Here is a 12,477-nt window from a genome sequence, read left to right as displayed (position 1 = left end):
TCACTTAAACAGTTTTGTTCTGTGGATGTATATTTTTGTATTCTTTTTCAGTTCTTGCCTTCATTAATATAGATGATTGATTTAAATGGGCCTATTTTAATGACTATTAACTTTAATTCAGTATATTTTTTAAAACTTAAACTAATATACTGAATTAAGCACAAAAACCCGTTTTTTAAATTGCTTATATATTTTATTTTGCAATTACATAAGGTTAAATAAAAAATGTGCACAATAATAAAAATGAAGTACAGTGATATGAAAATAAAAAACAATTAAATTGTGGCAGTGTACACATGAATATACCAGTATGTTAGCATGATTAAAAAAGTATAAAAAAATGATTTTATAAAAGATACAAAAATATATTTAAAATTAATACTAATTTTTTAAATAACACCCGGATAAAAATTAAATTCATACTGAAGAACTAAACAAATTGGCACATGATTATGAATAGTTAGAATAGAATGTAATAACATATAAATTAGAACCACTTTTATGTAAAGAAAGAGTAACAAATATAGGGAATTTATTAATATGATGAGAAGTATGGAACAATGTCGCACACAACATAACCCTTTGATTGAAGAGCTTTTCTCAAATCCTCCTGCAATGATAATAAAATAATAAATAATTTTAACATTTTAAAAACAATATGTTTTTACTACTATAAAATAGTTGTTAAATAAACAAACTTATGTTTTTTCTTGATGTTATTAACAAAAAGTTCAATTTTTAAACATTCAAAAATATTTTTTTTTTATTTGAAAAATTTTTACTGACCATATTTTCATTGCACATTCCAACCACTGCTCCTCCACTTCCAGGAAACTTTGCAGAAGATCCATACTCTCTTGCAGTCTTTACCATCTGGAGGTTAACCTCGCCAAGATTGGGGTAAATGGTTTGACGAAGGTCAAAGTTCATGTTCATAAGGTCAGACAACTTGCCCCAATCACCATTCAGTATAGCTTCTCTAAAAAAAAATAAAAAATAAAAGTGTATAATTAAATTTTTGTCTTAGAAATTAAAAAAAATTGGAAATTGTTAAGTATTATACTTTGCCTGATCTGTAAGGCTTGCAAATGACTTCATGGCTTCAACAACTTGGCTGTCTCCTGCGTCAAACCTCTGTCTTACATCATTGTGGATCTTACCTACAACAAAATTGCAAATTTGACAAAAAAAAAATTTACCTGATTGCTAATTATTAAGAACAATGTGTAAATTTACCATAGCTACACAGTAATGAGTAGCATTAAAAAAAGTAAATTCTTTAAATTTCACTGTAAAGTAGATTTAAAATTATACTTCATATACCTGAATCACTAGGATCTGCAACATAGGAAAGCCAAAACTTTGGTAAATTTTTGGTGGGTAAAGATTGATAATCTCCATAACCCTGCGTCTTCATTAAATTCTCACTAAAATCCATGAACATTAAACCTTCATATACCTACAAAAATAGAAATTAAAAGTTATTGATTTAATAAAGTAACTGTTATGCTAAGTAAAAAATTAAGTAACTACTTAAAACCCAATGTAATATAAATTATATATTATTTATCAAAAATTTTTTTTATTTTTTTAAGCTATTAACTTTTGTTTGTAATAATTTATTAATACATTAACAACAAATTGCAAGTTATTACCTGTACAACTCTATCTTGTAGTCCGGCGTTAATAAAAAGTTCATCAGTTTCAACATTTAGAATAAAACTTGCTCGAATTTGTTTTGGCATGTCCTTAAAATAAGGTTTAAGTTTACATACTTAAAATTTAAAGAAAATTCAGGTTTACATTTTAAGGCACATACAAAGTGACCAAAACGAATAAAATAAAAAATTGTAAAATATTACTGTGTCAGTAAGATTGTAAAAACACATCAGGCATTTCAGTGTTGCCGTAACAATTGCACTACTTCCAGCTAAACCAACTTGTCTTGGAATATTTGTATCATAACCCAAAGTAAAATTTCTTTTGTACAGGGCTATTCTACAAAAAAAAAAAACGAATGCTCTATTAAAAAATTAAAGTAAAAAATTTTTGATGAGCGACTAAATATTTAATTTGTACAACTAAAAAACCAAGTAATATAGAGTTACACTACAACATAAATCATTTATTTAAAGGTAAAATTGGTTGCTTACCCTTTATCAGTGCAGTATTGATAAAACTTTTTACAAGTTGCCTGCAGCAATCTCAGACCTCCCAAATACCCCTCCTTTCTACTTATTCCATGTAAATCTTCCAAACTACCAAATGTTGTTGGATCATTTAGTGGATGGGGGATCAATGTCTGAAAATATGCAAAAGTGAGTGTTATTTATTTCACTACACTTTTTTTATTTTAATATATTTTTGATATAAAAAAACAAAACAACAGAATAAGGACATAGTAGCTGAAAAAAACATATAGTTGCTGAATTTATTTATAATTCACAAAAATAGTTTGATGATTTAAAAAAATGTAATATAAACATAAAACCCTTTGCCTAACTAAAACAGATTTGTACTTACTAATTTTAGCCCATTTATAATGTAAGTTATTTATAGTGTTTGTTGCAAGTTGTAAATTTGCTTACGAGTTTTTCTGATTCAACAATTGTTACATCAGCCCAGAAGTTTTGAATGGAAAGAGAAATTGTTTTTCCATAAAAGCCGTCGCTTGGATTTCCCATGAGACCAACTCTAAAACAATTTAAAATTTAATTATTTTTTTTTGGTAATTCTATTAAAACATAGTTACAAGAATATTTTTAAAATATTTTTATCCAACCTTGCGTAAGCCCTACAGGTAATAGGAACCTTTTCCTCATTTTTTATTCTTTTGTGTTTAAAGTATTCCAACCATTTCTTGTAATCAGATAAAGTCTGCAGAAAAATAATTTCAGAATAATTTTAACATGAAAATCAAAATTATAATAACAACTTACCACTTGCCCAATAAGCTGAAATCGTGTCGGTAATTTCATTCCAAAAACCACAGAGTTCTCAACATTGACTAACCAGCTCTAAATTACATATGTTTAAATACTTACAATACCCAATAACAAAGTAATTATGATATTATTCATATAAAATAATAATTATTTGAAGAAAAAATTTGCATATACCAAATGCTAAAACAATACATGTGTACAACATTTTATACTTATGTAATAATATTATTTTAAAAAATTGAATAAGATATTTTAAACTGTTATCGCCAACAAAAAAATAAATTTTCTGATTTAAAAACAGCAAAAATTTTTGTAAAAAATAACAGTTTTTATATATATACCATGTATTTTCCAAAGGTTCTGTCGTCGGGATTTTTATAATTTTCGAGATATTTGGGAACATTATTGAGAGTTTGTTGTCGAAAGCAATAAAACACGACACTCGCTAATCTTGACTCTGTAACCCCTGAGGCTGGTTTTTCAAAAAACTTTGTTATTCTGTCAACAACCAAAAAAAATTCACCATTCTGTTGTACGGTACTAACAATATTAAATCAACAAAAAAAAATTAAAAAAAAAAAAAAAATTACTAACAATATTAAATCAACAACAAAAAAAAAATTACACTTAGATTTAATAAAGAATGTGAAAACACATAACGTTAAATCTGTAAAATGACATTATATTGTATGCTTAAATATCACAAGTAAAAATGGTATTCTTTTTACTTGCCTGTTAGTTATAGAATCTACTTCGACAATTCCTCTTGTTGTGGCATCTTCACATTTATCCATCTCATAATAAATTGCTAAATCCCCCTTCTGTAAATATATGGCTAGTTTTTAATGTACCAAGTTGTTTACCAGTGAAATAAATATTTTTAGTCTATAAAACTATAGGGTTAGTAACAGATCAAAAATAGAATTGTAACTTAAAATAACTCAGAACTAACCTTATGTTGAAAATATCTGACAACTTGAGAAACATCAAAGTTTTGATCCTCAAATAACATGTCTCCTGCTACCTGGAAAATGGAGTTTATAATTTAATAATTATAAATCCATCCATAAAAATAAAAATTAAGCTACTAAATAATGTTGAATTTTTAAAGGCAACTAATTCATACATACCACCATTACATCTTCGGTTATTCCTTTATTTCTCAAAGATAACTCAAAATCAGCAACAGCCCCTAACCTTGTATCATAGGTTGTTGATCCATCATTAATAATATTCTCCACTGGAAAGTTGTTAGCAGTGGCCCATCTCTCAAAATGCTTGTACCTAAAAAAAGTTGTAAATGTTATTTATGAAAGTAAAAATTTAATTACAATGTTTGATATCATAAAACGAAATATTTATTTAAATGGCTGGTATTGTTATGTGCTTTGTGTGTGCTAGAGACTGGTACAAATCAACACAGAATGAGTAATAAACTAATGAATTACTACTATTTGTTTACCAATTAAATGGCCAATTTCGACTTACTTGTCTGCATTTGTTACAAGATATACTTCACTAAAAAGATGACGCCTGAAAAATAAATAAATTAAAATTAAAACTAGATTTACACAATCAAAAATCTTTTTATTTTAATTTATATACACTTACAAGTTGAGTACCCTCCACCAATAATCAATTATTTTCTTTCCTGCTACACCAGGAAGCAAGGCTTTCGGAATTCCCGCCAAGTCTTTCTCAACTGCGCTTTCCTAAAAAATAAAATTACAGAAATCTGTTTAGATTTATTTACCTTGTTTAAATACATAAAATGTTTAGTTCGAATCTAAAATTAACTAAACTATTTCATGCTAAAAATGTAGAAACACATTTTTCACATAAAACAAATTTTTTTAAAAGACTACCTTTATTTTCCAACCTTGTCCCATGTCCAGCAACTAATATTACACACAACATCACTTTTAAGTTCTTAATCTATCATCTTTACAAATTTACAAGAACACAAGAATATTTATTTAATGAACTATTTTTGTTTGTCAAAATTTTAGAAAACTATTTTTTTTAATTTTGTATATGTAATAAAATGATAAATAAAAAAACATTAGTTAAACATTAAGTAAAAAGGTTGCTTACAATAAAAGTAAATTAGGTAAAAAACTTATAGTTATATGAACAGACATTACAAGAAATAAAAATAAATATTTACAGATTACAAAATTAAAGCAACCATAAATAGGAATTATCAAAAGTGAAAATTAAACTAACATGTAAGTATTGCTAAGACCCCAAAAAGGCAAAATAATATGGCTAAGTACTGCAAAATACATTGGAATATTGCGTGAAATCTGAAGTACAAAAATCAGATAAAAAATTATAAATAAAAACATCTATGGCAAATGGTAATACTAAAAGTAGAAAATAAACAAGTACGTATTGCTTAAGGCTAATAACATTTTACAGAAAAATTAATCGGAAAATCGTTTTTTTAAAACAAATGGAACACTTTTATACTTATAAAGCTAAAATCTGCAATATTTAAAGCACTTTAGAACACAAAACTAGCACAAAAATAAAGCACTCATGATTGATAGCAATTAAAAAAAAAGCACAAAAAATTACAACAGAAAATGTAATATTTAATCAGATTTTAAAATACTGTCAACACAAAAGTTTTCAAAAAATAAGAATTTAAACGAAAGGTACTGGCACCTTTTAAATACTGATGTTATATGTTATGAAACTGAACAGCGTGATAGCTTAATTTATAGATCAAATAGAATATGAAATATAGTAATATGAATCAAAGCATTTAATATTTACAGCGAGATAAAATAAATGTTTACAGCTGAGAACTCTGCAAGTTTATCGGATCATCACTAATCTCTTCTCTAAGTTCCACTGGTTCGGGCTCCTCGACTGCGACAATTTTACGTTGGCTCATTGGATCACGAAGTATCTTCATATGCTGACTCATGCTGTCCATTGCCGCATCAATCCAATCCAGGGATGTGTGTGATTGCCATGCATTTCTCACCAACAAAGCGAGATGTTGGACAGAATAGATCAACGCAGCTGACCTTGCCTCGAGAAGTTTTGGGTTAAGTGGTGGCGCTATAGCTCGCATCACATCATCCACACGAGGCGTAATACATTTGGCTACTGAAACAATCTCCGAAATGTGTGATGGGTGAACGTTTTGCTGACTTTTGTCCATGGTCACTGCCACGAGTTTTTCGGTGATCTCACGGCACATTTTAAGGATCGCGATACAGTGGGGAATTAATCCATGAATGTCATTTGCCCATTCCTCAGTCTCTAAAAGTTGACGAATGCGTCCATCGTTACATCCGAGCACTGAACCTAAAACTAACTGACCATCTGGATCTTCACCATCTTCATCGAATGAAAGAACATTTTGATTGACGCTCTCAGAATCTTCGCTTATTAAACTTTCCTGTTTTTTGCAATATTTTTGCCGACATATAAACACAAGTGCACCAAAGGAAGCCACAAATACAACTCCAAGAATACTAACAGCAACAATTACAACATTTTCCATTTTTTTACAGTTAAATAAACTGATAAATTGTTTTTTAAATATTCAGGTATTTTAGGAAATAATTAACCTTTTGCAATACAGTAAAGTTTAATGGGGATTTAAATGTAGTTTTTATAATGCACAAAACTAACGTAACATATAAATTTATTTTAAAGTTAACGCTAAACAACTAAAAACTCACACAAATTGCCTTAACTGCTATAAGTCGGTAAGTAGTAATTAAATACACATTGCACAAAGTAAGTAACCGAAATATGACGCACAGAAACCCCTGTGTTAAATTCTCCTTAATTGAAAAGTTACTAGAAAAATAAAAAAGTTACCTATTTGGTTTAGTAATATTACCACAAAGTTAATTTACGAGATTTTAAAAGTTGTCACGTCGTGAAGCTAACGTCACAGGTATTAGCGTAATCGACTTATTTAGTAAAAAAAAGTTTAACCAAAAAAATAATTTAACCCCAATATATTAATATTTTTGGTACACAGCACTACAAAAATGTGGCCAAAATGTACTTTTTTTTGCAAAGTTTTTAAACAAACATATAGAAAGTAATCAAAACTAATACAAAAGACATAATAAAAAAAAGCTTAAATACAATTAAAACCTATACCAAGTTAAACTTAATATTTTATCAAAATCGGATTTAATAATAATATTGAATAAAACTATTTATCTTATTTTTAAATCTTTGCAAAAATGTTAAATAAATTTCTTGGGTCAGAAAAGTTTATAATTCACCAAAAATTACAAAAGTTGTTTTGCATAGCATTGCGTGGGTGGAAAATAAAATTGGTTTAAAACTTCTGTTCCGAAAATCCCAGGATCACTTAAAACGTGTCAAATAACTATATGATTAGCCCAGAAGATTAACCTGTTGTTTACAACTTTACACACGATTCAACAATTCGGAATTTCCAAATAAAACTTAGTTTGCAAAAAGTAGCCCAATTTAAAATAAAAGCTAATTCATTAAAATGCCTTAGACTTAATAACTATATTGTTTTTAGTATTAAATTATCTGCAGCCTCTTGAATTGCCTATAGTTAAACTTTATATTTGTGATTTTTAACATCTTTGAACTTAAAGTTTATATAATCGTTGATTAACCTTACAAGCTTAATCAGTAGCCAAAGGCAAAACAAGCTAGTCTTTTTCTTTTATGCAAGAGTTTTAAATGTTTTTGGTCGAATTAAGTTTATTTTACCGCACGATCTTTTCCACGAATTAAGCAAAAAAATGTAACTAGTTAAAATTTAAAAAAAGGCTTGCAATTATTATCTGGTTAGGCTATATATAATCCAGAACATGGTCATAATTTGTTAGTGATGAATAAGACTTGAAATGTAGTCCTTGAAATTAAATTAGTATGACAAAAAAGTAAATGATGTATAATTCACACATTTTGATGTAGATTTAGGTTAAAAGAAATAAACAAAATGAGTTGTATATTCAAAATCGTTTGCTTGCTTCTACTTTTTTCCTTAACGAATGCTTCAGATGGAATTCTGCCCGGATTAAAGGCCAGGATGAGCTTGGATGGCATTCGACAAGGTTGGTTATTTAAATTTCAACAAATATAATATATCATAGTTTAACCTTTTATTGGTTGCAGCTTTCCAAAGTACAGTAGGAGGTGCGATTGCTTCCAGTCCGGACGAATTTATTGATTTAGGTGATTTTGAACGAGCTCAAGAAAACGCACTTTTTTCCCAACTATATTCTTTGAAAAGGTAAGAGAATAAAGGTAGGCCTACCAATAACCATAGGTGGGCACAGTTAAACGAAAAAGCAACTTCGTTAAATGGTTATTCGTTACACATAACAGTAACTTCGCTAACGTTTTTTCGGTAAATTAAACCAAGTGTAACGGAAGTTATCGTTAAACGTTAACGTTAAAATTTAATTAAAACAAACAAAGAAATTACCTTTTTTATAAAAAAAGATTTAAAAAAAATAGTTTTTCTCTTAATCGATGTTTTAACTAGACGAAAATGGTTTAGAAGAAGTTTTTAAAACTGGCATAGGCCTAATGCCCAAATAACAGTGGCCGGATAGTAATTACTTACATCGTTTAAAAATTGCGACGATTAAACCCGATAAACGGCAATTTTAAACATATATATTCCTTATATTACTATGGATTTACTTGTAAAATATTGAGTTAACGGGCTTAATTTAACGGAAGCACAATTTAACGAAAGTTAACAGGTCCGATAACTATTTTTAAAATTAACTTAAAAGTTAAATTTTAACAAAAAAATTAACTTCGTTATTTAACGTTTAACGCATTAACGATTTGGTGCCCACCTTTGCCAATAACAACATATCAAATAAATATTGTAAAAGTGTAATTTTTTAATTGTTCTAAATATTATAATATTCTGTTAATTTATTGATATTAACAAGTGTACGAGCGGCATCATTGGACTTTTCCGTCACCGACACAAATTTGCAAGGAGCCACAGTAACTACTAACTTCAACCTGATCAATATGATCCTTACAGGAGAATGGTTAATATTAATTCAAACCTCGGAGTATGTATACCTTGTAATTTTATTAAAAATTACATTAGCTTCAATACCAATGTTAGGAGTTTATTAAAGTTAAACATAAACGCTACAAAGTCTACTACTTGCACATTTCAAACTTTGAAAAAAAAGTACAAAAATTAATTTAATATGGCCTTAAAATCTTTTTTTAACAGAAATGTGATCGTAAATGACACTGGAAATTTCATGGCAACTGTAAACCAAATTAATATTGATTACGACATTCTGTTTACAAATATTAACGGACTGCTTCGGGTAAGAGGAAAATTAACTTAAACATAATTAATAAGAATAAAGTGAGAATAGAAAGCGCTGATATGGTATGTTTACCGACCTGTAAATTTTTGCAGTTTGAGATCACATATTGCAACATCACAAACCCGGATTTAGAATCGACCATTACTGATTTTGATGGCTTAGACTGGCAAAGAAATGCATTTCGTGGAATGCTTAGAGAGCAAATACGCAACACGGTAAATACACATACAATAGCAATTATTTCGAATTTTATGTAATTTATGTATAATTTTTTTAATTTTAGCTGTGTGAAAATTTTGCCAAATACCACGAGGAACAAGTAGCAAGAGTTATGTCACAAAGTAAGACAATATTAAAAAAAAACTTTTATAATTTTTATATGTAAAACCAATCTTATTAACCCGAGAAACTTATCTTGTTTATACGCGACAAAAACTTTATCTTAAATCACCCGATTCTACCATGTTGGCGCATGTTTAGCCCATCTACTTATACCGTTATAGCGCCTTATTTAAGGGCGTTACAGCATAAAAGCAGTGGAGATCAAACCAAGGACCTTATATAGTTAGCCAAGTGATCTGAGCACCATCACACGCTGCCGGTACGGGTATGACATTTACAATTTTACTTTTTCAGGTGTGACTCAACTGGACACCAGTGGGATTGACATGGATGCTAGTCTAGTAGGAAATATTACTGGAAACGAAAACGGATTATTATTTAATTTTGTCGGGCGTTGTTTTCCACAAAACAATCCCAGCACAAAGTTAGTTAAAAATGTGTTTTAAAATATATTTAAATGTAGTAATTAAAACTATAAAATAAGTTTTTGAAATACATTAAATTTTATTAAAACCAGTTATGGGTATTCTGCCGGGGAATTACCAGATTTCAAACAAGAAAGTGATCGTACTTGGCAACTGGCTGGGGATGAATACACACTACAGACGTTTCTAGAAAGTCTACACTTACAAGGCCTAGTCTCAATCAATATGACACAAGATATGGTAATCTCACCTTTAAATTTGTTAAGTTTAAAAATGTTAGCAGTACAAATATAATCTTGTATTCAAAATTGTTTAGCTTCCCCCACAACTGTCTGGAGTATTAACAACTGGAATTGCTAGTCTTATTGTTCCAGGATTGCGAAAGTTCGGGCAAAAGTAATAACGGAAATTTTAACTTTTTGCATATAGATTGACATTTTTTAATTATGTAATTCTTTTAGGCCAATGATGGTTATGATGGACTCAGTCACAGCACCACGTCTGTCTTTAACTGCTGATGGGAAGTTTGGTATGGATGGTGAAATAGGTTTAAGTTTTATGGTTATAAAAGAAGAAGCAGATTTGGAATTGGCAATGTACATGACTGCGGTAGGTTTACAAATAAGATAAAGTTTGACCGGCAGCGTGGTGTAGTGACCGGTAGCGCGGTGTAGTGGTAGAAACACTTGCTACATCACTATGAGGTTGTGGGTTCAATTTCCACTGCTTTCATGCTGTGTAGCGCCCTTAAGTAAGGCGCTATAAATGGTATAAACTCCTGCTGAGTCAGCACTTAATCAGCAGCATAATTACCGGGCAATTATACTTTCCATAATATCCTAAACTGCAACTCGAGACTTCCCACATTAAGGATAAAGATATATAAATGATGCATGATTCTTTTAAATATGAAAGTCGTAGCTTATTGCCTTTTTTGTAAAATATTTTATTTAAAAAAAGGTATAGCCTAATATATAATTATTTGTACTGTTTAACTATAATACGTCTTATTATATTATAATAGATGATCAACAGCTCTGCCACTCCGTCTGTAAAAGGAGATCGTCTGTTTAGTGTTTTAACAGATATGTCTATGGAAATGATGGCAGGAGTCTCAAACGTTGGGGAAATCCCGATCGAAAAAATGAACGGTGTTATGAACCAAATGATTCCGTTTGCAATCAACTCATTGAACAGTAAATTCTTTAGTGTTATGTGTATTTTATTTTTAACTTTACGCTGTCATTTTAATATTTTACAATTTACATTTTTTTATTGATATTTTTAGACTTTGCTAGTGAGGGGGTCAAGGCACCAAGTGTACTGAATTTAGATTTTAACAATCTTTCGCTGGAGATTAATGAGGTAAGATAATTAGGTTCTATAAATAACTATCAAAGTTTGTATAATAATTTGCATCACAGATTAACCAAATTCACCTTTTATACCTTTTAAGGGAACGTTTGAACTACAGGCAGATTTTGAACCCTTGCCACCCAAATAAGTGGCTTAAAAGCCTACACGAATGAATTATTGGTGTAAATTCAAAATGTCATATGCATAATTGTTAAACTTTGGTAACCACTATTCTACATTGAAATGTTGCAGTACAAAAATGATGTTATTTTATGTGAAATGGTTGTCGCCAATAAACTAACCGTTGTGTAAATTATGTCGTAGCATACAAAGATTCGCTTATATTTTAAGAATAGATTAATAAACGTGGTTAGCCCTATTCTTTTCTATTAAAGGTTAACATGACATAACTTAAACTTATTTTGATTTTAAAATTAAAGCCTCAATATCTAGAAAAAAACAATTAAATTAGCAGCACATTAAAGTAAAAATCGCTTAAGCTTAAATAAAACATTAACCAAGCTAAAATAGACAATTTACTTGTTTGCGTACTGTGGGAAAAGAACATATGCTTTGACTTATATATTATGCTCTGCGCCTAAAGGCAAGACCTTTTTTCAAAGTAGTTTAATCATGCGAAGTTTATACTTGTATGTATTAAATATAGATTTATGCTAAATGACTTAGAAAGAGTTTATAGTTTCTTATTGTTTCAGTGAATTGAAATAGTGTTATTTTCAAGTAATTCCTTAATTTAAAGTAGAAAAAAATAGTGCAGTAAATATATGTATTTGATTAAATATACACGTAAAAAATGTATAGTAAGTATGATATAACATGGTATTAAGTATATCAACAAAAACGTAAAATATCTTGTTATATTTTTATTTTACGTGTCTAATTGTGATAGAACTATTATACAGCAAAACGTTAGCTATTTATAGAACCATTTCGGGCAATTTTCCCAAAATAAGTTCAACATACAGCAGTCGTGTTGTAAGTCTACGCAAATACTGTTTAAATCAATAAAGAGGCAAAAACAGGAAATTTTGACGTCACGATAAATGTGCTGAATCA

At 29.1% G+C, this 12,477-nt stretch overlaps 3 protein-coding genes across 3 annotated transcripts; 1 reads left to right on the top strand and 2 right to left on the bottom strand.

Moving 5' to 3' along the window:
• Positions 1–189: 189 nt before the first annotated feature.
• Positions 190–4,931, bottom strand: LOC145742709 (uncharacterized). Its single transcript, XM_082560495.1, has 17 exons — positions 4,811–4,931; positions 4,557–4,657; positions 4,434–4,478; positions 4,076–4,229; positions 3,898–3,969; positions 3,678–3,766; positions 3,287–3,443; positions 2,940–3,017; positions 2,783–2,877; positions 2,589–2,694; positions 2,154–2,302; positions 1,863–1,998; positions 1,656–1,748; positions 1,324–1,459; positions 1,064–1,160; positions 787–979; positions 190–610 (listed from the first exon to the last, which is right to left on the bottom strand). The coding sequence occupies exons 1-17, from the start codon at positions 4,832–4,834 to the stop codon at positions 536–538; spliced, it is 1,800 nt and encodes a 599-aa protein (XP_082416621.1). The 5' UTR covers positions 4,835–4,931; the 3' UTR covers positions 190–535.
• LOC145742719 (transmembrane protein 98-like) lies at positions 4,918–6,563 on the bottom strand. Its single transcript, XM_082560506.1, has one exon. It carries the CDS (start codon positions 6,463–6,465, stop codon positions 5,746–5,748), a length of 720 nt encoding a protein of 239 aa, XP_082416632.1. The 5' UTR covers positions 6,466–6,563; the 3' UTR covers positions 4,918–5,745.
• Positions 6,564–7,905: 1,342 nt separating this feature from the next.
• On the top strand, positions 7,906–11,548 carry LOC145747008 (lipopolysaccharide-binding protein-like). The gene is made up of 13 exons (XM_082564854.1): positions 7,906–8,020; positions 8,082–8,199; positions 8,876–9,004; positions 9,175–9,274; positions 9,370–9,492; positions 9,561–9,618; positions 9,914–10,043; positions 10,137–10,284; positions 10,361–10,440; positions 10,506–10,653; positions 11,069–11,240; positions 11,333–11,409; positions 11,501–11,548. The coding sequence occupies exons 1-13, from the start codon at positions 7,906–7,908 to the stop codon at positions 11,546–11,548; spliced, it is 1,446 nt and encodes a 481-aa protein (XP_082420980.1).
• Positions 11,549–12,477: the final 929 nt, after the last annotated feature.

Source organism: Corella eumyota, chromosome 1 (assembly GCF_963082875.1).
Source record: "Corella eumyota chromosome 1, kaCorEumy4.1, whole genome shotgun sequence".
Taxonomy (NCBI): domain Eukaryota; kingdom Metazoa; phylum Chordata; class Ascidiacea; order Phlebobranchia; family Corellidae; genus Corella; species Corella eumyota.
The sequence above is the reverse complement of the archived record's forward strand: the minus strand, read 5'-3'. Positions and strand labels throughout refer to the sequence as shown.

Bases quoted from the DNA above. Each gene is read 5' to 3' on its own strand.
- LOC145742709 (XM_082560495.1), bottom strand. From the start codon at position 4,834: ATGGGACAAGGTTGGAAAATAAAG. The intron at 1,749-1,862 runs GTAATATTTTAC...CCTTATTTTAAG, and splicing joins TTTACAATCTTACTGACACA to GACATGCCAAAACAAATTCG. The intron at 611-786 runs GTCAGTAAAAAT...TTATCATTGCAG, and splicing joins GAATGTGCAATGAAAATATG to GAGGATTTGAGAAAAGCTCT.
- LOC145742719 (XM_082560506.1), bottom strand. From the start codon at position 6,465: ATGGAAAATGTTGTAATTGTTGCTGTTAGTATTCTTGGAGTTGTATTT.
- LOC145747008 (XM_082564854.1), top strand. From the start codon at position 7,906: ATGAGTTGTATATTCAAAATCGTTTGCTTGCTTCTACTTTTTTCCTTA. The intron at 9,619-9,913 runs GTAAGACAATAT...TTACTTTTTCAG, and splicing joins AGCAAGAGTTATGTCACAAA to GTGTGACTCAACTGGACACC. The intron at 10,285-10,360 runs GTAATCTCACCT...AAAATTGTTTAG, and splicing joins TCAATATGACACAAGATATG to CTTCCCCCACAACTGTCTGG.